Source organism: Cetorhinus maximus, chromosome 2, assembly GCF_964194155.1.
Source record: "Cetorhinus maximus chromosome 2, sCetMax3.hap1.1, whole genome shotgun sequence".
NCBI lineage: Eukaryota > Metazoa > Chordata > Chondrichthyes > Lamniformes > Cetorhinidae > Cetorhinus > Cetorhinus maximus.
Genome location: NC_135880.1, coordinates 132,250,060 through 132,274,794, shown reverse-complemented (window position 1 = coordinate 132,274,794; position 24,735 = coordinate 132,250,060). Strand labels below are relative to the sequence as shown.

General features: G+C 45.0%; 1 protein-coding gene across 1 annotated transcript in view; it reads right to left on the bottom strand.

The window, feature by feature from the left end:
• hacd4 (3-hydroxyacyl-CoA dehydratase 4) overlaps positions 1-23,654 on the bottom strand; it is a 61,748-nt gene extending 38,094 nt beyond the window's left edge. The window contains exon 1 of the mRNA XM_078569473.1: positions 23,452-23,654. Within this exon, the coding sequence (XP_078425599.1) occupies positions 23,452-23,495 (44 nt within the window). The 5' untranslated portion in view covers positions 23,496-23,654. The remainder of the gene's footprint in view (positions 1-23,451) is intronic.
• Positions 23,655-24,735: the final 1,081 nt, after the last annotated feature.

The following is a 24,735-nucleotide window of genomic DNA, read 5'->3' as shown; positions in this document are numbered from 1 at the left end:
GCACTGTCAGAGGGGAGGTCGAGCAGCAAGGCACTCTGAGTGGCCCGTGATGAAGCCGTCAGGGTGCCTTGCTGGCGCTCCTCCTCCCTGACCCCCTCAAAGAGGAGAGGCACCTGGAGGAGGGGTGGAGTTGTCTCATCCCCCTCTCGCCAAGCCACACCTGCACTGCACCCATGGCTAGAATGATGGAGTGGAGGTCTGGGTGCATATCCAGTAGCCACTGCATGTTTTGCTGGACCTGGCTCTCCAAGGCAGTCGCGACTTTTTCCATGGAGGCAGCCACACACTCGCATGCCGGGGCCATGACAGCAGTCAAAACGTGGACTGACTCCTCCACCTTTCACTCAAGTCTGCGCATGGCCTCTGGCATCTCTGCCTGATGTTCCCCTGCCTGTCTCTGCATCTCCAACTGGTCTCTTATGGCTGAATCCCGAGGCTTGTCACCCGCACGGAGCTCAGCTTGGGCCTGGTCTCCAGCAGTCCTCCAATTGTCAGAGATCTTGGCTGTCACATCACCCATCAGCTGTAAGCACACGTCAGTGATGTGCTCACCAGATTGTGACCCCGAGCCTAATCTAGAATGCATGCCCACCAAGGCGAATGTCTCTGTGCTGGTGGAGGGTGCCGGGGAAAGTCGTGGCGGTGCATCTTCTGAGGGTTCGGTGCCATATCCTTAGAGGTGGTGCTTGAGGTGGAGGTGGAGCAGGAGGTGGAGGTGGAGCTGGGGGAAGGCTGTCTTCTCATCCTGGAATTTGACTTGCTTATGAGAACCTGCAGTGAGAGCAAAAAGAATTAGCTGATAGTTATGCACAATCCCTTTTCTCAACTACGTTTCAGGCGTTACTCCTGTATGTCCATTTGTCAACACTGGACTGTATGCAACCTCACTGGAAGGTTGAGAAACTCCGGTCTTTCCATCAGCACATGCTCTGTCTCTGTCCTTCCTGGCAAGTTTTGCGACCTTCTCCTCAGCTGGGGTCAGGATTCGGATGTCTGGGACTCCTCCTCCAGTCTTAGAACACTCCCCTGTATTATGAATATTTTTTTCCTGCAGACAGACAGGATGATTGAATCTCATCTCAATGGCTGCATGACCACTTTATGAGCATGCATGCCTATGACAGTAGCTGAGCCCTCTTCAGTAAGTGTTTGACACCCACATGCCCTGCAACTTCACAGCATGAAGTGGCTCCCACACACTCCGCATGTTCCATTTGATAGTGAGGCCTGCAGCACAAACTCTTATCTGACATCCCTCTGCATTCTCACACTTACACTGCTTGTTGCCCTTTTGAGTGTTGCCTTGCAATGACTCTACGGTGCCACTTACCTTGGCGGGAGCGCAGCAGATTGTTTACCCTCTTCCTGTGATGCACCCAGGTTCTAGAGTTGGCCCCCATGGGAGCTAACCCATGCTGCAACCTCCGTCCAGGCTGCCTTGATCAGACGGGAGGACCTCCTGCTGCTCCCCAGCGAGACAGAACCGCCCACTTTTCCTGGAGGGCCTGAAGGGGACCCTGCAGCGAGGCATTGCTGAACCGTGGGGCCACTCTTTGACTTCTGTGTGACACCATTCCTGAAAGAAGCTAGCCATTGAGGTTACCCAGGGGGGAAGGGGAGGGGGAAGGACCAGCAGATTTTACTGCAGGTGCCCACTCAGAGAGTCAGAGTGCCCCTGGCGTGCAGGGAGTGAATGAGTTTCCGGGGACCCTTTAAATATGATGCCTGGACCTTCAATTCTGTGAGGTAATGGTCGGGCAGTTGACTTCTTGCCCACCCCACCGCATGACTCACTGCGGTCCTCACCAGTCCACAGCCAATTGGCTGGTCGCTGCATGATACTGTATGGCCAGCCATTCCACCCCCAAGCGGAAGGGTTGTGCACTTCCTGTCCCGCTGCCGCCAACTTTGCCACTACCCGAAGATTCTGCCCTATATGGCTGGTCCAGTTCAGTTTCTGCTAAATGGTAACCCTCTCTATTTATAAATAGAGGCAGAGAGTACAAAGGTGAACCTTTATAAAACACTGGTTCGGCCTCAACTGAAGTACTGCGTCCAATTCTGAGCAGCACACTTTAGAAAGGATATGACAGCCCTGGAGAGACTGCAGAAAAGATTTAAAATAAGTGGTTCCGTGGATGAGAGACTTCAGTGACATGGACAGAGTGCAGAAGCTGGAGCTACTCTCCTGAGAGAAGAGGCGGTTGAGAGGTCTTCAAAATCATGAGGAGGCTGAATAGAGCAGATAGAGAGAATCAGTTCCCATTGTCAGAAGGGTTGAGAACCAAAGGACACCGACTTAATGTGAATGGCGAAAGAACCAGAGGTGACATGAGACTAACTTCTTTACACAGTGGATGGTTAGGATCTAGAATGCACTGCCTGAGAGTTTGGTGGAGGCAGGATCAATGGTGGCTTTCAAGAGGGAATTGGATAATTATCTGAAGAGAAAAGATTTGCAGGGCTACAGGGTAAAGGCAGGGAAGTGGGGGTATTAAGTTGCAGAGAGCTGGCACGGACACAAAGGGCTGAATGGCCTCTGTCAGTGTTGTGTAATTCTATGGGCAGGATTTTTATGTCGGCGGGCGGGTGCGATCGGCAGGCCCGGGAGCAGCTGGGGAACGGACTGCCGACCGCGATCAGCCCCCAACCACGATTTTGCGTTGGCTGGCCAGTGTGAAAGGCACGCTGAGAAGCTCAGCGCTGCCAAGGTGGGGGCAGGAAGAGGGCGGGCGCTGACATAATGTGGGCAAAAGTTAAAGGTTTTAAAATCACAAAAAAAAAATCCAAGCATCACAATCAGTTGCCTGAACATATGCATGTTAAAAACTTTGTCCATAGATTTTTCTTTTTCTTTTATTTAATAACAGAAACCTCATCCCGCCCTTGGATGAGGTTTCATCAAAAATGCAAAGTCCGCCTGGCAGATTTGCTCAACTGCCAACCATAAGGTTGGATGGACCACAAAAAATTGGGGACAGTTGGAACTTCAGCAGCTTTACTTGTCTTCTTAATTGTCGGTGGGCGCGCTTCTGACACTCACGTGCACTCGCCGACTGACATATCGCGAGCGATTGCGCGTCCAATCAGGTCAGAGGCGCGCCCGCATGGTGACCTAAAAATTCTGCCCCGTGATTTTGCTTAAAAAAAATCATAACATCATTTATTTCCAATGTGAAATGGTACTTTCAAAGAAGATTTTTTTTTTACTATGCCGCCAGTGAACTTTTTAAAATTCTTTTCACGGGATGTGGGCATCGTTGGCTAGGCCAGCATTGATTGCTGCCTGTGAGAAGGTGGTAGTGAGCAGCCTTCTTGAACCCCTGCAGTCCATGTGGTGTAGGTACACCCACAGTGCTGTTAGGAAGGAGTTCCAGGATTTGGCCCAGCAACAGTGAAGGAACGGGAACATAGTTCCATGTCAGGATGGTGTGTGGCTTGGAGGGGAACTTGCAGGTGGTGATCTTCCCATGTATCTGCTGCTCTTGTCCTTCTAGTGGTAGAGGTCAGGGGTTTGGAAGATGCTGTTGAAGGGGCCTTGATGAGTTGCTGCAGTGTATCTTGTAGATTGTACACACTGCTGCCACTGTACATTGGTGGTGAAGAAATGAATGTTTAAGGTGGTGGAGAGGGTGCCAATCAAACAGGTTGTTTTGTCCTGGATGGCATTGAGCTTCATGAGAGTTGTTGGAGCTGCGCTCATCCAAGCAAATGGAGAGTATTCCATCACGCTCCGGACTTGTACTTTGTAGATGGTGGACAGACTTTGGAGAGTCAGGAAGTGAATTACTCACCTCAGAAATCCTAGCCTCTGACCTGGTCTTGTAGCCACAGTATTTATCAAGGGGCAATGGTTGGATTCTCTCTTGTTGGAGATGGTCATTGCCTGACATTCGTGTGGTGTGAATGTTACTTGCCACTTATCAGCCCAACCCTGAGTGTTGCCCAGGCCTTGCTGTATTTAGATACTGACAGTTTCAGTATCTAAGAAGTTGCAAATGGTGCTGAACATTGTGCAATCATCAGAAAACTTCCCCACTTCTGACCTTATGATGGAAGGAAGGTCATTGATGAAGCAGCTGAATGTGATTGGGCCTAGGACACTACCCTGAGGAACTCCTGCAGTGATGCCCTGGAACAGGGATGACTGACCTCCAACAACCACAACCATCTTCCTTTGTGCTAGGTATGACCCCAACCAGTGGAGAGTTTTCCCCTGATTCCCACTGACTCCAGTTTTGCTAGGGCTTCTTGATGCCACATGTGGTCAAATGTTGCCTTGATGTCAAGGGCAGTCTCTCTTAACTCACCTCTTGAGTTCAGTTCTTTTGTCCATGTATTGAGATCAGGAGCTGAGTGGCCCTGATGGAACCCAAACTGAGCATCAGCCAGCAGGTTTATTTCTGTCCACAACCCCTTCCATCACTTTGCTGATGATTGAGATTAGACTGATGGAGAGATAATTGGCTGGGTTGGAATTGTCCTGCTTTTTGTGGACAGGACATGCCTGGGCAATTTTCCACATAGTTGGGTAGATGTTAATGTTGTAGCTGTACTGGAACAGCTTGGCTAAGGGCGTGGCTAGTTCTGGAGCACAAGTCTTCAGCACTATTGCCAGAATGTTGTCAGGGCCCATAGCCTTTGCACTATCCAGTACGTTCAGCTGTTTCTTGATATCATGTGGTGTGAATCAAATTGGCTGAAGACTGGCATCTGTGATGCTGGAGACCTCTGGAGGAGGCCGAGGTGGATTATCGTGAAGATGGTTGCAAATGCTTCAGCCTTCTCTTTTGCACTGATATGCTGGGCTCCCCCATCATTGAGGATGGGGATAGTTGTGAAGCCTCCTCCTCCAGTGAGTTGTTTAATTGTCCACCACCATTCATGACTGGATGTGGCAGAACTGCAGAGTTTAGATCTGATTCATTGATTGTGGGATCGCTTAGCTCTGTCTATCACTTGCTGCTTATGCTGTTTGGCATGCAAGTAGTCCTGTGTTATAGCTTCACCAGGTTGACATCTCATTTTTAGGCATGCCAGGTGTTGCTCCTGGTATGCCTTCCTGCGCTCCTTATTAAACCAGTGTTGATCCCTCGGGTTGATAGTAATGGTAGAGTGGGGGATATGCCGGGCCATGAGGTTACAGATTGTAGTTGAGTACAATTCTGCTGCTGCTGCTGATGGCCCTCGGTGCCACATGGATGTGAGCTTTGAGTTTCTAGATCTGTTTGAAACCTATCCCATTTAGCATGGCTGTAGTGCCACACAACACGATGGAGAGTATCCTCAATGTGAATATGGGACTTCATCTGCACAAAAACTGCGCAGTCGTCACTCCTACCAATGCTCTCGTGGACTGATGCATCTACGACAGGTAGATTGGTGAGGACAAGTTCAAGTAGATTTTTCCCTCTTGTTGGCTGCCCTACCATCTGCCACAGACCCAGTCTAGCAGCTAGGTACTTTAGGACCCACCAACTTGATGAATAGGTGCAACTGAGCCACTCTTGGTGATGGACATTTAAGTCTGCCACCCAGATTACACTCTATGCCCACAAGTGGTGTTCCACATGGAGGAGCACTGATTCATTAGCTGATGGGGGGATAGGGGGAGTGGTGTGGTAAGTGGTTTCCTTGCCCATGTTTGACCTGATGCCATGAGACTTCATGGGTCCTGGAGTCAACGCTGGGGACTCCCAGGGCTACTCCCTCCCAACTGTATACCACTGTTCCGCCACCTCTGCTGGGTCTGTCCTGCTTGAGACAGGACATACCTAGGGATGGTGATGGTGGTGTCTGGGACACAGTCTTTAATATATGATTCCGTGAGTCTGACTGTCAGGCTGCTGCTTGACTAGTCTATGGAACAGCTCTCCCAATATTGACACTAGCCCCAGTTGTTAGTAAGGAGGACTTTGCAGAGTTGGACTGGGCTGGGTTTGCTGTTGTGATTTCCAGTGCTTAGTTAGACACTGGGTGGTCCATCCAGCTTGAGACTTCATAGTGTTTTGATACAACTGAGTGGCTTGCTGGGCCATTTCAGAGGGCAGTTAAGAGTCAGGTCTGGAGACCAGACAAGGATGGCAAGTTGCCTTCCCTACAGGACACCAGTGAAGCAGATGGGTCTTTACAATGATTGACATTGGTTTCATGGTCACCATTACTGAAACAAGGTTTTAATTCCAGATTCATTAATTGAATTTAAATTCCACCAGCTGCTGCGGGATTTGAGCCCGTGCTCCCAGAACATTAACCTCGGGATTATAAATCCAGTAACCTTACCACTCTGCTACCGCTTCCACTACAAATAATATGACCCAAATAAAGTCGGAAAATACAAAAACTGCCATGTAATTGGGGAATTGTGGCATAAAATCTGACAATGCATTGAATTCAAGAAAGTAGCATCAGACCAGCTTCCGAGGAGAGTTTGTCATCAGTACGATCGCAACAGCTGCAGTATGATTGCCTCTGTAGGGCGGTGACACTTAAGCCTAGGACTTTCTGATCTTCATTTTAAAAAGTTTTTGAAAGCAGACAGTCAAATTTTAACATTTGGATATTTAATTAACATTTGGACAAAGGTGAATTGGGTTTCAGAGCTCTTCCTAAGCAAAGGTACCGAATTGCTAACATTATAGCTGCCGGTGTGCATTGCTCCAATGGCCTTTAGAATCACTGGAGTGTTTCTATGGCTACTGAAGCTGAGTGGACGACTACTGCAGCCAACTCACACATGACATTTAAGACAAAGTTAGATAAGCACTTGCAAGTGAAAAATATTAAAGGATACACGGAATGAGATGAGAGTAGGCAACTCTGATATGGACCCAATAACAACACAAGTAGAGGCACTGTAGACCAATGGCCTTATTCTGTGCTGTGATTACTGTATCGGCGCCTGCAGGCTGTTTACCTGGTTAATGATTCCATTCAGGCAAGGGTTCTTAGGTTTGTGAAGGTTTGTTATTAGGCTCTTCACAAACCTCCTACAAAATGTTATTCAATTGTCCTATAGGGATTTGAACATATAGTTAATTGGCCATATTTTGTAATGGCAGGGCATCTAAAAGCATGTGCCATTATTTAGACTTCCATTGCACATTTAGATTTTTAAATTTGTTGCATGGCGAGTTGGAAACCATGGAAATGGGGCCTGAGCGAACAGGGTAAGAAACTTTGTATCTCCTTAACCAATAAGATTGGAGGATTGTGAAATTAACAGTGCAACGACTGAGAAGGAAGTTAAATTAGAGAGCATGAACTCAATGTAAAATCAGGTGCATAATTGAAAATAAAGAGAGGGAAGGACTGAAATATGATATATAGAAAAAGAGACAGAAAAGAAAAGGAAAATAAACATCTCAATTTTAACTTTGACAATTTTGAAATCTCCGACAATGATCAAAACCTGAAGGAATAAGACTCTAAATTTTTAATAGTAATTTTCAGTGTCAGAATAGTGGATTGGCAGTAATTAACAGTTATCACATCATTAACTATGGTCAAAATCCTGGAACTTCCTAACAGCACAGTAGGTACACTGTGGGCTGAATTTTCCCCCCGTTGTGGGGGGGGGCGGGGTTGTGCAAGCACGAACCCGATCGGCGCCCCCAATTGGGTGTGCGCTTCCATTTTACGTGGACGGGCCAATTAAGGCCTGCCAGCGTGACACACATCTGTAAGCACTGTGCTCCCTGTGCGGGCGGGGGGGATTCCCTGAGTCGGGGCCCTAAGCTCTTTCGCACATGCGCGTGAAAGAGTGCAGAAATCTCCCTGAGGCACAGAGGTGCTTCAGGGAAATTAGTTTAAGTCTTGAAAAATGAAATAAAGGTGAAAAAAATTTTAAGGACATGTCCCTTCATGTGAAACTGTCACATGAGCTGGGACATGTCCATTAAATTTTTGAAAAAATTTTATTTAATTAATGAACCCTTCACAAAACCTCATCCCGCCCGTTAATGAGGTTTCATGAAAAATGCGAAGGCCGCCTGGGCTCTTCGCCTGCCCACCAACCTTAAGGTCGGACGGGCAGCATTCTTAACAGCTTTAATGACTTTGTTAATGGCCTTAATAGGCCTTTGACAGTTTGGCGGGCGCGCAACTGATGTGGCTGCGCGTCCGCCAAACTGATAATCTAAATGACGCGCGATGATGTCAGGACACCCATCCGACGTCACCGCGCGCCCTTTACGCGTCGGCGAGCGGGCCCTGCCCCCGCTCGCCGATGGGAAAATTCTTCCCTGTGTGTGTACCTACTCCCCTACTCCACAAGGCCTGCAGTGGTTCAAGAAGGTGGCTCACCATCACCTTGTCAAAGGCAATTAGGGATGAGCAATAAATACTGGCTGAGCCAGAGATGCCCACACCCCATGAAAGAATAAAGGGAAAAAAAGGGTACTTAGAAGGGAAGTGGCAAGACTTGTCTTCCTTTGGCAAATTTAGTTTGTATCTACCATACATATGCAATAACTTTAGGGAAGCAGACAGCATGATGCTGTTTATGCAAAGGTAATGGAGGAGCAGCATAGTCATGTGCCATAGTCAGCAACTTCAAGTTTTGAGTTTAACCATGCACCTGCCCCTTGCTGAAGTTGCTGTACCATTTACACATAATAACAGCAAACATTAACCTTGCCGCTGTCTCCACTAACGCATCCCCACTAATTTCATGGAGTATATAGCTACTTTTCTTCTGAAATTCTGCCCTTAACCTTTGACCCCCATAACAAGTGGAATAAGCGAAATGTAACCATTCCTAGTGTTGTAAGATTGCTTAACTATCTGTTCCAATGCTCCACAGGGCTTTGTGTCAAAGACCCTGGAAGGTATACATTTCTCAACAGCTTGCCCTGGCAAAAAAAATCTTTCTGATTTATAAGATCAGCTGAACATAAAACATTTTATAAGATGACTAAACACACTTGGATATGCACTTGCAGTGCCATAACCTACAGGGCTGCAGACCAAGAGCTGGAAAGTGGGAATAGGCTGGATGTCCCTTTGTCAACAAGCAAGAACATGATGGGATGAACAGCCTCATTCTGTGCTGTAAATCTTTCGGAAGTTTCTATGATAATCTCTTTATAAGGTACAGCAGGGTATTTAGTGCCGCTTTTGACCGCAGCAGTTCCACATTGCAAGGGTTAATCAGTGAATAGTTCATGTTGCTTTAGTCTTGTAACTGACAGGAAAACTCTGAAACTTCCAAAGCTATACTTCTTTAAACTACTAGTTCCTCTTTATCAATCTATCAAAAATAGAAATACAGTTAAGCGGCAGCCAAGGAACACTGCAGGGTGAGCATGTTGAATTAAGATAGGATACATTCTCCCTTCAGGCCAAAGGTCTAATAACCGTAAACAAGTATATCCTGAAGTCAGTTAGGGGGCTTTGAGGTTTGATATCTGTTTGTAAATTCCTGGCTCTTCTTCAAGGTCAGAAGACACAGTAGAAGCTGATTGGCTTTCTTTTCTTCATATATTGTTCTGTTTTTATAACAAAGTTTGAAATGTCACATCTGAAGTAGGACCAATTCAAAGCTTTTTCAAACTTTTACTACCACCAATTCTGAAGTGATAACCCATTAATCTACCAGTTTTTGATTGTATTATTACTTTACCCTCACATTGTTTCAGCTTGGCTCAGTTTTGTCCCTTTAAAATCATTAAATCAAATTGATGATAAAATTATACTTCTTAATTCATTCTTGAGATGTGGGCATCTCTGGCAAAGCCAGCGTTGATTGCCCATCCCTAATTGCTCTTGAGAAGACAAGTGGTGGCAAGCCACTTTCATAAACCCCTGGAGTCCATGTGGTGAAAGTACTCACACAGGGAATTGTATCAGGCATCAAACCAGCGAAGAAGGAGGAATAACAATATATTTCAAGGCAGAATGTTGTGTCACTCAGAAGGGAAACTGCAGGTAGTGATCTTCCCCTGTGCCTGCTACCCCTGTCCTTCTAGGTGGTAGACGTCATGGTTATGGGAGCTGTATCCGGTAAAGCATTGGCAAGTAGTTGCTGTGCATTCATTAAGATAACATGAGGATTGCAGTGATCATGACTTAAGGTAAATATATCCTGAGTTCTGAAAGAAGCTAAGTACTTTTAGAATTCATAAGTAGCAGCTAAAGACTTTCCATAAATTGCACTTCTTTAAATTAAAAAGTATATATTGTATTCATCAAAACAGGCCCCACTAATGGTAAGTACAACAATTATTCTAGGTCAACACCAAGTGCTCCCAGCTCAGACACTGCATGATTTAGATGGAGGATAAAACTCCCTCTATACTACCTCGACAATCGGGAAACATTTCCATTGTCTGTTATTTGAAGTGAAGTAATAAACACATTCTTTATATCCATATTTACAATTTCACTACAAATTCAAACACAGGAGATCTTCACCATGTTGGGGTAACTTTAACTTTAATTGTTGGGCAAAGAACAGATGATGGTGAATCGGTCACCCATTTTACATTCTGCCTAATTTTTTTCTTTTAATTCTGTAGAAAAGAAAATCAGGCAAGGTGTGAAGCAGATGACCAATTTGCTATTGGCTGTTTTCCACTGATAATAGAACTTCAAGTTACACCGGTCTCTTAAACCAAGGTTAAGTGCAGCAATCCTAATTATCTTTGTTGCATTTCTCTTTCTCATAGCAACCTTGTTTTTGGCCTCTTTGGGGTTACCAATTTGTGTCACATTATAGGCAGTTTCTTACGCTGTAGATTTGCTCCAACCAAAAATGGTTTGAGAGTGGATGGGCTATTATGCCTTGGACCCTGATAACAACAGCTTGCATTTATATGTGCTTTTAACATGGTAAAACATCTCAATGCACCACACGGGAGAATTATGAAACAAAATTTGAAACTACACCACATGAAGAGTTAATAGGAGAGACTTGAAGCTTGGCCAAGGAGGTAGGTTTGAAGGAGTACCTTAAAGGAGGAGAAAGAGGTAAAGGCGGAAAGGCTTAGGGAACAAATTCCACAGCTCAGGGCCCAGGCAGCTGAAGGCACAGCTGCCAATGGTGGAACAAGAACAATTAACTGTAATTGTAAATATAGTGGATAACATACATTATTGGAAGAAACTGATTTGGTTTGCACTTTACATAATGTCAACTTTGAATGTCATGTAATGTACTTTTATAAATGTTACGAATAAAGTATATTTTTGGAAAAGAAAATTGGAAAATGCAACAGGCCAGAATTGAAGGAGATTTCAGAGGGTTGTAAAATTAGAGGATGTTACTGGGGTAGGGAGGAGTGAGATCATAGAGGAATTTGAAAATAAAGATGAAAATTCTAAAAAGGAGACAATGCATAATCAGCAGCTGATGTTCATTAGTGAGCACAGGGATGATGGGTGAATAGGACTCAGGGTAATTTAGGTTGCAGGCGGCAGAGTTTTGGATGATCCCAAGGGCAGAATTTTATGGCCCTGTAGGTGGTGGGGATGCCAGGAAATGTGGCAAGCCATTCAGAAGTCCATTGACTTCGGCAGGACTGGAAGATCCCGCTGGAAGGAGGAGCCGTAAAATTCCGTCCAAGTTTACAGAGGGTGTAGGTTGGAAGGCCAGCAAAGGAATAGTTAAGTCTAAAGGTAATAAAAGGCAGGCATATGGGTTTCAGCAGCAGATGTGCTGAGGCTGGAGCAGAGAAGGGTGGAAGTAGGTTTTCTTATTGATGGGGAGGATATGGGATCAGACTCAGCTCAGAGTCAAATAGGATAACAAGTTTGTGAGCAGTCTGGTTCAACCTCAGCCATTGAACAGGCAGAGGGATAGAGTCAGTGGCTAGCCAACAGACTTTGTGATAAGGTCTGAAGACAACGGCTTTAGTCTTCTCGAAAGTTAAATGGAAAAAGCTTTGGTTCATCTAACGCTGGATGGCAGACAAGCAACGTGGCACATCAGGGACAGTGGATAGGTTAAGAAAGGTGGTGAGCTAATGTTGGATGTCATCAGTGTACATGTGGAAGCTGACATTGTGCTTTTGGATGTTGTTGCCCAGGGCCAGCTTGTAGATGAGAAACAGAAGTGGGGCAAGGATAGGTACTTTGGGGTCACCAGAGATAACTTGGTGGAAGAGAGAAGAGAAGGTATTGGAGGTGATTCTCTGGAAAGAACTAAATAGATAGGAATGGACCCAGGGCAGGGCAAACCCACACAGCTGGATGACAAAGGAAAGCCACTAAGCCCATGTCAAAGGCTGTAGATGGGTTAATAAGGACAAAGGAGGTTATTTTACCATGGTCATAGTCACATAGTACATAATTTGTGACTTTGATAGGGTTGTTTCAGTACTGTGACATGCAGAAACCTTATTAAAGGGGTTCACACATAGAATTGCAGGAAACGTAGGCATGAATTTGGGAGGGAGCAACATGTTCAATTAGTTTGGAGGGGAAAGGGAGGTTGGAGATGGACAGTAGTTTCCAAGGATAGAGAGGTCAGAGTAGGTTTTTTGAGGAAAGGAGATGATGTCAGTGGATTTGAAGAGGGACAATACCAGAGGATACTGAACAGAAAGTTCTATGGTCAGCAGGAAGAAAACATTTCCATTGCATCAGACAGATTTGTATTCAAACCCACTCCAGGAGGTAGTCTTACCAGTGCACTGCTTATTTGCTAAGAATCAAACTTTGACATATTCAAGAATATATCATCTTCCAACTTTAGTGCATTGTTCCCCCAGTGATTCTCAATACACCTGACGTGTGTTGCAAAATGGACCAAATGTAAAGCTACTGTCAATCTCTTCCTTTCTTAGAATGCTGCTGTAATCAACTGACCTCTCAACTTCACTGCATATACATCTGTGACCTTAAAGCAAATATATTTGATGGGATAGAAATTCGCTTGCACCCCCTTTTCAGCTACTTACCATGAACATATGAACACATGACATACAAACATACAAATTAGGAGTAGGCCACTTGGCCCCTCGAGTCTGCTCCGCCATTCAATAAGAGCATGGCTGATCTGATTGTAACCTCAACTCCACATACCCGCCTACCCCCGATAACCTTTCACCCTCTTGCTTATCAAGAATCTATCCACCTTTCTCTTAAAAATATTCAAAGACTCTGCTTCCACCGCCTTTTGAGGACAAGGGTTCCAAAGACCCACAACTCTCAGAGTGAAAAAATTTCTCCTCATCTCTGTCTTAAATGGGCGACCCTTATTTTTAAACAGTGACTCTTAGTTCTAGATTCTCCCACAAGATGAAATATCTTTTCCACATCCACCCTGTCAAGACCCCTCAGGATCTTATATGTTTCAATCAAGTCGCCTCTTACTCTTCTAAACTCCTGTACATACAAGCATAGCCTGGCTCTGTTAATTAATAATGGTATTAGCACATTAGCGAGGGAAGATCGAAGTTCAGGAAACCAGGATGTAGAAGCGGTTTGGGTTGAGATGAGGAATGATAAAGGCAAGAAGTCACTTGTGGGAGTGGAGTACAGGTTCCCTAATTGTAACTACGCAGTAGGACAGAATATAAAAGAGATAATGGGAGCTTGCCAGAATCATGAAAGATTTTAACCTACATACACACTGGAAAAATCAGATGGGCAAAGGTAGCGTAGAGGAGGTGTTCAATAGAGTGTTTTCGGGATAGTTTCTTAGAACAACACATTCTGGAGCCAACCAGAGAGCATGCTATACTAGACCGGTTACTGAGCAACGAGGTACGATTAATTGACAACCCTAGGTAGCAGCAATCATAATATGATTGAATTTTACATTAATTTTGAGGGAGAAATGAGTGTGTCCAAGATTAGTATTTTAAAGTTAAATAAGGGCAGTTATGAGGGCATGAAAGCAGAGCTAGCTAGAGTGAACTGGTAAATGAGGTTAAGGGATATGTCAATAGAAGTTCAGTGGCAGACATTTAAAGGGATATTTCAGAATACACAGAACATATACATTCCAATGAGAAAGAAAAATTCCAAGGGGAGGGCCCACCATCCGTGGTTAACGAAAAAAGTTAAAGACAGAATCAAACTTAAAGAAAATGCATATAATTATGCAAAGACGGGTGGCAGGTCAGAAGATGGGAAAGAATATAAAGAACTGCGAAGAATGATGAAAAGATTAATAAGGAGGGAAAATTAGAGTATGAGAGAAAGCTAGCTAAAGACGGATAGTAAGCGTTTCTGTAGATATTTAAATAAGAATAGTTAACAAAGTGAGCGTTGGTTCTATAGAATGTGCATCTGGGGAATTGATAATGGAAAGTAGGGAGATGGCGGATGAATTAAACAGATATTTTTCTACGGTCTTCACAATAGAGGACACAAGTAACATCCCGGAAATAGCTGTAAATCAGGAAATGGAAGGGAGGGAGGAACTCAGTAAAATTACAGTCACCAGAGGAGTGGTATTGAGCAAATAGTTGGGGCTGCTGGCTGATAAATCCCCAGGTCCAAATAGACTTCACCCTAAGGTCTTGAAAGAAGTGGCTAGTGAGATAGTTGCTGCACTGGTTTTAATTTTCAAAAGCTCCCTAGATTCAGGGAAGGTTCCATTAGATTGGAAAATAACAAATATAACTCCTTTATTCAAAAAGGGAGGGAGACAGAAAGCAGGAAACTATAGACCAGTTAGCTTAAAATCTGTCATAGGGAAAATGTTAGAAGCCATTATTAAAGATGTTATAGCAGGGCACTTAGAAAAACTCAAGGCAATCAAGCCGAGTTAACATAGTTTTGTAAAAGGGAAATCATGTTTAACCAATTAATTGGAATTCTTTGAAGGAGTCCCATGTGCTGTGGATAGAGGGGAACTGGTGAATGTACTGTACTTAGATTTCCAGAAGGCATTTGATAAAGTGCTACATCAGAGGTTATTGCGTAAAATAAAAAGCTCATGGTATAGGGGCTAACATTTTGGCATGGGCAGAAGATTGGCAAGCTAACAGGAAGCAGAGAGTTGGCATAAATGGGTCTTTTTCTGGTTGGCAGGATATGACGAGTGGTGTGCCACAGGAATCAGTGCTGGGGCCTCAACTCTTCACAATTTATATAAATGACTTGGATGAAGGGACCAAAGGAATGGTTGCTAAATTTGCTGCTGCCACAAAGACAGGTAGGAAAGTAAATTGTGAAGAGGACATAAGGAGGCTACAAAGTGTCATAGATAGGTTAAGTGAGTGGGCAATGATCTGGCAAATGGTATATAATGTGGGAAAATGTGAAATTGTTCATTTTGGCATTAAGAATAAAAGAGAAGCTTATTACCTAAATGGTGAGGATTGCAGAGCTCTGAGATTCAGAAGGATCTGCGTGTCCTAGTGCATGAATCACAAAAGGCTAGTATGCAGGTACAGCAGGTAATTAGGAAAGCTAATAGAATGTTCTCATTTATTGTGAGGGGAATTGATTATAAAAGTAGGGAGGTTATGCTTCAGTTGTACAGGGCATGTGAGACCACACCTGGAGTATTGTGTACAGTACTGGTCTCCTTCTTTAAAAAAAGATATAAATGCAGCAGAAGCAGTTCAGAGAAGGTTCACTAAGCTAATACCAGGAATGGGTGGGTTGTCTTATGAGGAAAGGCTGGACAGGTTAGGCTTGTATCCATTGGAAATTAGAAGAATAAGAGGCGACTTAATTGAAACCTTTAAGATCCTGAGGGGTCTTGGCAGGGTGGATGTGGAGAGACATTTCCTCTTGTGGGAGAATCTGGAACTAGGAGTTGTCTTGTTTTTTGTTTCAAAGATGCACACAGGCCGTCGACATTGTAGCTGAGCTAACTTTATTGATAACACATTTTCCTAACATGAACACATATCTGCAGCAACTGAGTTCTATCAAGACAGGCTTCAACATATGCTATCTGACCCTTCAACCCCCCAGTTCAGGTGACCCTCTATCTTGTACAGAGTACAGTATAGTATCTAATACTGGAGCTCACTACCACAATCAACTATTATCATGACATTTCCCTTTTAAAAAAAAACTTCTGTGCAACTCAAGTTCACAAAGTCTCTTATGTATTCTTTTTCACTCTGTTTTGATCAGTGTGTTTTGTCTTTTACTTATCCAAGTATCTCTGTGGTTTTTTTCACAATTTTGGATGTTTTGAATGGTGACAGAGGTGAATTTGAAGGACAAGGGGCCTTCTCCAGCTCAGAGTCACTATCACCCTTTGGATAGATTTCAGGACTCTCAGGCTTTGTCTGGTTATCTGTTGCTTCACTGGTGCATTCTGTTTTTGGTCTTCAACTATACTTTCTGGTCCAGAGCAGGGTTGCGTTTCATTTGTTTTCCGTAAGAATTTCTGATTTCTCCTGTACTGTTGTCTGTTTGGAGTCTGCACTATGTAAGGCCTTGGTTCTCCTTTGATTCCTGTGACAAAAGCAGGATTCCAGATCCCTTCATGCTGAATCCTCACTGTCTCGCCCATGTTCAGGTCAGGCAGAGGTCAGGCACCTCGATCAAACTGCTGTTTCTGCTTCTGCTGTCTCAGTTTGAGCAGGTCCTGCACGCTGTAGCTCACTGGCTGTGGAAATAACAGTTGGGCTGCAGTTGGAAGCTTAGCTCTTAGTCTTCTCCCCATCAGGAGCTGTGCTGGAGATTATCCAATGCTTTCTAATGGAGTATTCCTGAAATCCAGCAGAGCCAGGTAGGGGTCTCTTCTGTCCACCTTTGCCTTCTTGAGCAGGTGTTTTAGGGTCTGTACAGCACGTTCCACCATTCTGTTGGATTGTGGATATTTGGGACTTGACGTAGTGTGGCAAAACTCCCAGTGCTGTGCAAATCTGCGAAACTCAGTGCCTGAGAATTATGGACCGTTATCTGAGATGAGCACTTCAAGTATGCAGTGGTGAGCAAAAATTGATTTTAAATGATTTATTACAGTGATGCTTTTACTATCATTTCTCAGCAGCACAGAGTAATAATCTACAACTAGTGGGTACTCACTGTTGTCAAATGTGAACAGATGCACTCCAATTTTCTGTCACAGCCTCTCTGGAAGAGTGTGTGGTTGAAGTGGTTCTTTTTGTTGCGAGTTACTGTACTTTTAACACACTGCACACGCATTCACCATTTCCCGATTTGTGCTCCCGTTCCAGGTCAATATATTACATCTCGAGCTTTTCTCCTGCATGTTTCTAAGCCGAGGTGACTTCCATGTATGTGCTGCAGCATTTCTCTCCTCAGGAATTATGATCTTTTCTCCCTTGAAAAGTATTCCTTCTGCTACATGAAGTTCCTCACGAAAGCTCTAGTACTTGCCGCTCCGATGTGTGGGCCAGCCAGTTTGCACAACCTGCTGAAGTTTTATCAGGATGGCATCATTCTTGGTAAGCTTCCCTGATCTCATTCAGTTTGGTTACAGCCACAGGTAAGTTCTTTGTCAGCATGGGAAGCTGTACTTCCGCTTCTTTATCCTCTTCCTCTGTGATGGGTAGATATGCATGTGACAAAGTGTCTGTAATGTACATTTCCTTGCCTGGTTTGTATTTAACTCTGACCTGGTACTTCTGCAGACGCATTAGTAATCTTTAGATTCTTGATGGGACATAGTTCAGGCACTTTTTAAGTGTAGCTTCCAAAGCCTTATGATCAGACTCTACCTCTTCGTCTTTGCCATAGACAAACTGGTGGAAACGTTCTAGGCCAAACCCAAATGCTAGCATTTCTTTCTCTATTTGGACATACCGCTGCTGTGTTTCAGTCATTGCCTTTGAACCGTATGCCACTGGTGCCTCATTTTGCAGGAGGACAACTCCCAGGCCAGTTTTTGAAGCATCCACTGAGATGTTGACTGACATCGTAATACTTAAACATGTAAACACCATTAAACACCATTAAAAATAGTGCCTGGGTCAGTGTTCTCTTTAGACTTGTCAGAGTTTCCTGGTGACTTTGTTCCCTGTGCCATTCCACGTCATTTTGTAGAAGTTCTCTGAGAGGTGCTGTCAAGTCTGACATGTTCAGAATGAATTTCCAAAGATAGGTCACCATTCCCAAAAGCCTCTCCAAGTCTTTCTTACATTCTAGGGGTGGCATGTTCACGACTGTTTCGATTTTACTCAGGTCCGGCTTCAGTCCCTCGCTTGTTAGCACATGTCCCAAATACTTGATTTCATGAAGACCTATTTTGCAATTTTCCTTTTTCAACTTGGGGTTCTTTTCTCTAGCTCCGGCCAGCACCTGCCTCAGTTTGTGGTCGTGTTCTTCTCATGAGGCTCCCCAGACCGGCACATCATCAATATAGGTTTCCACACCCTCTAACCCTTCAAACAGCTGCCTCACTGTTCTGTGGAACACCTCCGGAGTCGAATAAATACCAAAAGTAAGCGTAAAACCCGTATTGCCCGTACGGTGTGTTGAAGGTACAGAGATAGGAGCTGCGTTCATCCAGCTTGACCTGCCAAAAACCTGAACTCGCATCCAAGACTGAATAGTACTTAGCATCAGCTAGCTTACACATGATCTCTTCTACTGTGGGCAGCTGGTATTGCTCTCTTTGTACTGCCTGGTTTAGGTCTCTGGGATCCAGACTTGCAGATTCCCATCTGATTTTTTTACAGTTACAATTGGACTTGTCAGTTCTTCAATTTTCTTGATGATGTCAAGTTTCTCCATTCGGTCCAACTCTGCTTTCGGTTGGTCTCTCAGCATTACTGGCATTTTCCTGGGTGGGTGTATTTTGGGTGTCACAGTTTCATCAATCTTGATGGTGTGTTCTCCTTTTAGGCAACCAATCCCCTGGAACACATCTTTATACTCGCTCAGGATGTCATCAGTGGTGATAATCATTATTCTCTGGATTGAGATTTTCACAAGCTTTGATTCCAAGAATGGGTTTTGCATTAGTTTTCACCATTATGAATGAAAGTGCTTGAGACTGTTTTTTGTAGTTCACTTTAAGTGTGCACTTGCCTTCTACTGCAATTTTTTCACCTGTATAAGTAGACAGCTTCACTTTTATTTTAGTTAGCTGTTTTTCTTTGCTTATCTTATGATACAGGCTTATGGGAATGACATTTGTTTGTGCACCTGTGTCAAGTTTGAAATTCACCGTCATGTTGGCAATTTTTAAATCAACCTTCCATTCATCTTTTTTGAAATTTGTTGTTACTGCACCAACGAGAAGCACAGTTTCAGCATCTGTGTCAATCATGTGCACTTTCTTCGATTTCCACATCTTAGCGAGCTGATTTAGTTTATCACAGTTCTTACAATGCTTTCCATAGGCTGGACAACTACGTGGTAAATGCTCTGTTCCACATCGACTGTATTTAAATGTTTTAATAGCAGTTTTGTTCTTTTTATGTTCAGACTGTCTATTTGTTCTTTCCTGAGGCGGTTTCTGTTTAACTGTATCTAACTGCTTGACCGTGTGTGGCTTATCATCTCCTGTCATTTCTCTGGCATTTTGTTGTCTCTGCCGCTCTGCAGATATTTATTGCTTTCTCCAGCGTGAGATCAATTTCTCTCAAAAACCGTTCTCTCAGAGTGTCATTTGCGATTTCGCAAATTATTCTATTTTGGATGAGTGATTCTTCAAGCTTGCCAAATTCACACGATTTAGCTCATTTTCTCAGCTCAGTTACTGCTGACTAATGTTGTCACTGCCTTGCATGCACATAAAAAATCGGTATCTTTCATATGTGATGTTTTTCTTAGGGCTGCAGTAGGCTTCGAATTTTTCCATTATTTCTTTCAAGTCATTTTGTTTCTCATCACTTTCAAACCTGAATGTGTTATAGACTTATAGGGCTGCTTCCCCTGCTATGTGATGAAAGATAGAAGACTGTGCCTGAGAGTCTTTTTTATCATTGCCAGTCGCTGTGAGGTGCAGCTCGAGTCGCTGCTGGAACCTCCTCCAGTTTTTGGCGAGATTTTCCTCCAAACTGAGCTCTGTCAGTGGTTTCAGAACCTCCATTGTTGCGTTTAGTTTACTTCTGACACCATGTCTTGTTTTTTGTTTCAATGATGCACACAGGCCAGTGACATTGTAGATGCACACAGGCCAGTGACATTGTAGCTGAGCTCTAATATGGACACATATCTGCAGTGACTGAATTCTATCTAGATAGGCTCCAACATGTGCTATCTGATCTTCAGCCCCCAGGTCAGGTGACCCTCTATTTAGTACAGAGTACCGTATAGTATCTAATACTGGAGTCCACTAACACAATCAACTAACATCATGACAAGGGTCACTGTTTAAAAATAAGGGGTCACTCATTTAAGGCAGAGATGAGGAGAATTTTTTTCTCTCAGGGGGCGGTGAGTTTTTGGAACTCTCTTCCTCAAAAGGCGGTAGAAGCAGAGTCTTTGAATATTTTTCAGGCAGAGCTAGATAAATTCTTCATAAGCAAGGAGATGAAAGATTATTGGGGTTAGGCAGGAATGTGGGTTACATTCAGCTCAGCCATGATCTTAATGAAAGGCGGAGCAGGCTTGAAGGGTCAAGTGGCCTATTCCTGCTCCTAGTTCGTATGCACATGTTCCCTCTAAACTGTAAGGCTGGGAATTCAAAATTTGCTCCAGGATATATAATTTAGGTGATAGTTTAGTGTGATATTTTTGCCTTTGGCCGATGTTAACTTGAGTCTCCATTTGGGTGACCAGATTTTCAGAAGTCAAAACTGGGACACACTGAAAAGTGTTGGGAAAGCGGGGCTCTGTGATGATTGATATGTTGGGTGACCAATGGCAGGAGTCTGGGGGATGGGCAGTTGAAGAGAGGAGGTCATTTGATGACAACTCCCAGGATATGTCCAACTGGAATTGGCAATCCTATTAAGATACACAATTATTGAAGACAACGGTTACAAACCAGCTTTCTGTTTCAATGACATTTCTGCTCCAGATTCTCAAAAATACTGAACCAAGGCTTTGTTTGTCACAAGCTCCCAGGCAGAATCCTCTAATCCACTCCACCTTTACTGTGCAAATGCACAATGGTAAGGCCAATCCTCATGTAAAAGCCTTGTTCATTTTCATTTGCACACTGGGTTCTAACAATAGACATTTTCAGCCAGAAGCTGGATTTAAACCAGCGAATATGCCTCAAGTGTGGGCGATTTTCTTTGCACAGGAGCTGCAAGCAGGAAAGCAGGCAATCCTTCAATGAGAAGCTTGGTTGAACATGCCAAAAACTTGCCTGCCACCTTCTTCAACGCTGATTGGTGGTTTACTGATGGGCACTATCTGACAACTCTTCAACTGTGACTTGATACTGCTTTCAACCTTCTGTCACCAACCAGAGGCTGATTCCTTCCTGGCTCCCAGGTGCTCATAGGGCTATTATCTACGTGGTCATGGGGGTAAATTACCCCCATCACCACCAGTAACTTCTATGAAATTAACCCCAGTGCCTCCTATAAATCAATGCCTTCCCCACTGGCCACCGCTCATGCACACTCACTCTACTGGCCTTCGGCTCTCCCACACTCTCCCTACTGGCTTCCTGCTCTCCCACACTCTACCCCATTGCCTTCTGGCTTTCCCACCCTCTCCCTACTGGCCTCCGGCTCTTCCATACACTCCCCCACTGACTTCCAGCTCTCCCACACTCTCTCCCGCTGGCTTCCGGCTCTCCCATACACTCCCCCACTGGCTTCCGGCTCTCCCACACTCTCCTGCACTGGCTTCCTGCTCTCCCACACTCTCCTGCACTGGCTTCCTGCTCTCCTACAGTCTCCCCCACTGGCCTCTGACTCTCCCACACTCTCCCCCATTGGCTTCCGGCTCTCCCACACTCTACCCCACTGGCTTCCGGCACTCCCCCACTGGCTTCCGGCACTCCCACACTCTCCCTAATGGCTTCTGGCTCTCCCACACTCTCCCCCACTGGCTCCTGGCTTTCCCACACTCTCCCCCACTGGCTTGTAGCTCTCCCACACTCTCCACCACTGGCTTCCGGCTCTCCCACACTCTCCCTCACTGGCTTCCGGATCTCCTGCATTCTGCCCCACTGGCTCCAGCACTCCCACACTCTGCCCCACTGGTTTCCGGCTCTCCCAGATTCTGCCCCACTGGCTCCAGCACTCCCATACTGGCTTCCGGCTATCCCACACTCTCCCCCACTGGCTTCCGGTTCTTCCGCACTCTCCCCCACTGGCTTCCGGCTCTCCCTCAGTCTCCTCCACTGGCCTCTGACTCTCCGACACTCTCCCTCACTGGCTTCAGGCTCTTCCGCACTCTACCCCACTGGCTTCCGGCTCTCCCACACTCTCCTCCACTGGCCACTGACTCTCTCACACTTCACCCCACTGGCTTCCAGCTCTCCCACACTGGCTTCCGGCTCTCCCACTCTCTGAACCCATTGGCTTCCTCCATGGAATCCCTGACTGGCCAATCAGAATGTTCTGATGGAATGGTCAATTAGGGCATTGAAAGACGAACCAACCAGGGCAGGGAAAAGCTGTCCCATTGAGAACCAGTATATTTTGGGGGAAAGAAACCTGTCCCTGGCATTGGCTCGGAGGATTTTGGAGCATATGGGAGCATGCCGGTATGGCTGTTAATGGTCGGTGAGTGGGTGATATTCCAATTGGCAGGATGCAGCCAACAAGCTTGTTTTTTGGTTTTTCCGTTAGTAAATGAAGCACGAGGTGAAGGGGAAGAGAAAAGAAGTGAAGAGGCAGTGATACTGTGCGAAAAAGTGAAACGCTGACAGAAATCCCTGATATGGTTCATGTCAAGAGGGGAAAGCTGCAATTGTCAGGAACACTTGGTCACCATAGTCTGCATCTACCTGTCCTTCAGATGGACATTAAATCTCCTGTGGCAATATCTGAAGCAGAACAAGGATTTATCCAAATGACCAACATTCCACCCCCCACCGCCCAGCATTATCTAGCACTAACTAGCATTATCTGAACATCTCATTGCTGCTTGTGGGACCTCCCAGTGCACTAAATAATTGTTAAATTTGTTTACATATTTCAAAATAATTCATGAGTGAATGAGGCATGTGGTAAAATGCTAGCCGGATACAAGTATTTCTATCTTCCAACTTTCTACGATATTTTATTCCCATTCCTGTGAAATTGGCACTTTTTAAAAGGGATCTTTCATCAGCTCATCAGACCTGAGGAACTGAAACGTTTCACCCCACAGATGTTGCCTGACCTGCTGATTACTTCCAACATCTTCTGTTTATATTTCAGATTTCCAGCATCTGCAGTAGTTTGCTCGCCTGCGACTTTTTGCAACGATGAGCCCGCTCGAACCCTCGCAACCCCGGCGCCCCTGCTGCGCCTTCCTTTGTTTGTATCTGCCCTGCTCCCTTTTCCTGATCTCGTCAGTGACAGGAAGCGTGTTACTGACATTTCCACAGCGGATCAACCCCATGTCCCCGCCGCCAATGTCCCTCTGCCAGTCAGCAACGAAGCAACAAAGATCGGAGATGTGGCATTTCGAGCCACCAGCAACGGAGGGTCAGGCAAACGGGTGCTTATTTACCTGATGTGGGCGGGCTCCTTGGCCGATCCCTTGTTCCCAGGCATTTGTGGGCTAAGTTCGGATTTCAGCAGTCTCCACTTTAAAGTCAGCTCTCTCCACAGAGGCTTCTGAGGAAGTTAAAGCAGCCCACGCTTCTCAGGAAGCCTGACGTCAGGACTCCCATGTATGGAGAGCGTCTTGTTTCTGGACAAGAGCTCTAGCAATTTCTTGAGGCGCGGCTGATTTCTAAAAGTACACACTCACTCAGGAAATAACGAAAGGGCAAAAAGCACCTAGCGTTCATCTGAAAGAGATATTTTCAAACAACCGCTGCTGCAAACCAGATTTGTTTTGATAAGGGCATGCGGTTTGTTTGGAAATGGATAATACTTTGCTTTTAAAAAAAAATAATTTATTAAACGCTAAGCACAGCTGTATTTTGACAGAAAGTAAAACGTCAATGTGGTGACACGGGTGATACACTAGCCTTGCAGACAGTTCAGAGAAGAGCTATAAGGTAGATGTGCAGCTTAAACAGCCTTCGTTGCTCAGAAGAAGAGGCACTGCTAATTTTAGAGCAGTAGATAGTGTCTTGGTAGAAGTGTGTAAAAAAATGGAAGGGCCGGTTTCCCTGGCTGATAGATTCTTTCAGTTTTGACAGCTTGGGGAGGACGTGGGGACAGGCATTTTAACAGAAATAGGAATAGCCTGGACCTTTTTCCCCAGAAAGTAGTGACCGCTGCAATGCGCCGTCCGGCTGCTTCCAAGAGGGAGCTGGACTGGCCCTTGGCTCAAGGCGGAGATGGCATCACGTACAAATTGAGTGGATTAACAGACAGCATCTTTGTAGATAAAAGCAAAATACTGCGGATGCTGGAAATCTGAAGCAAAAACAGAAAATGCTGGAAAAGCTCAGCAGGTCTGACAGCATCTGCAGAGAGAGAAACAGAGTGACTCTTCTTCATATGGACTTGAAAACTTAACTCGGTTTCTCTCTCCACAGGTGCTGCCAGACCTGCTGAGTTTTTCCAGCATTTTCTGTTTTTGTAACATCTTTCTAGTCCATGTTATGTCCTTGGATGTTTACGCTTACCTGAAGGGATCAGAGGTGAATTTTCCAGAGTTCCCCCCCCTTATCGGCCATATTTATTCCCCTTTTTAAGATCTTTCCCAGGAGATTACATGGCTGTGGGATGAAGGACTAAGGGGGTTGGGGGAAGCAGTGCAGAAAGTGTCTGCATTATTCTCCAGGGATCATGACTGCAGGTAGGGTTGATGGACCAGTTGGTTTTTCTCTGCCTGTCA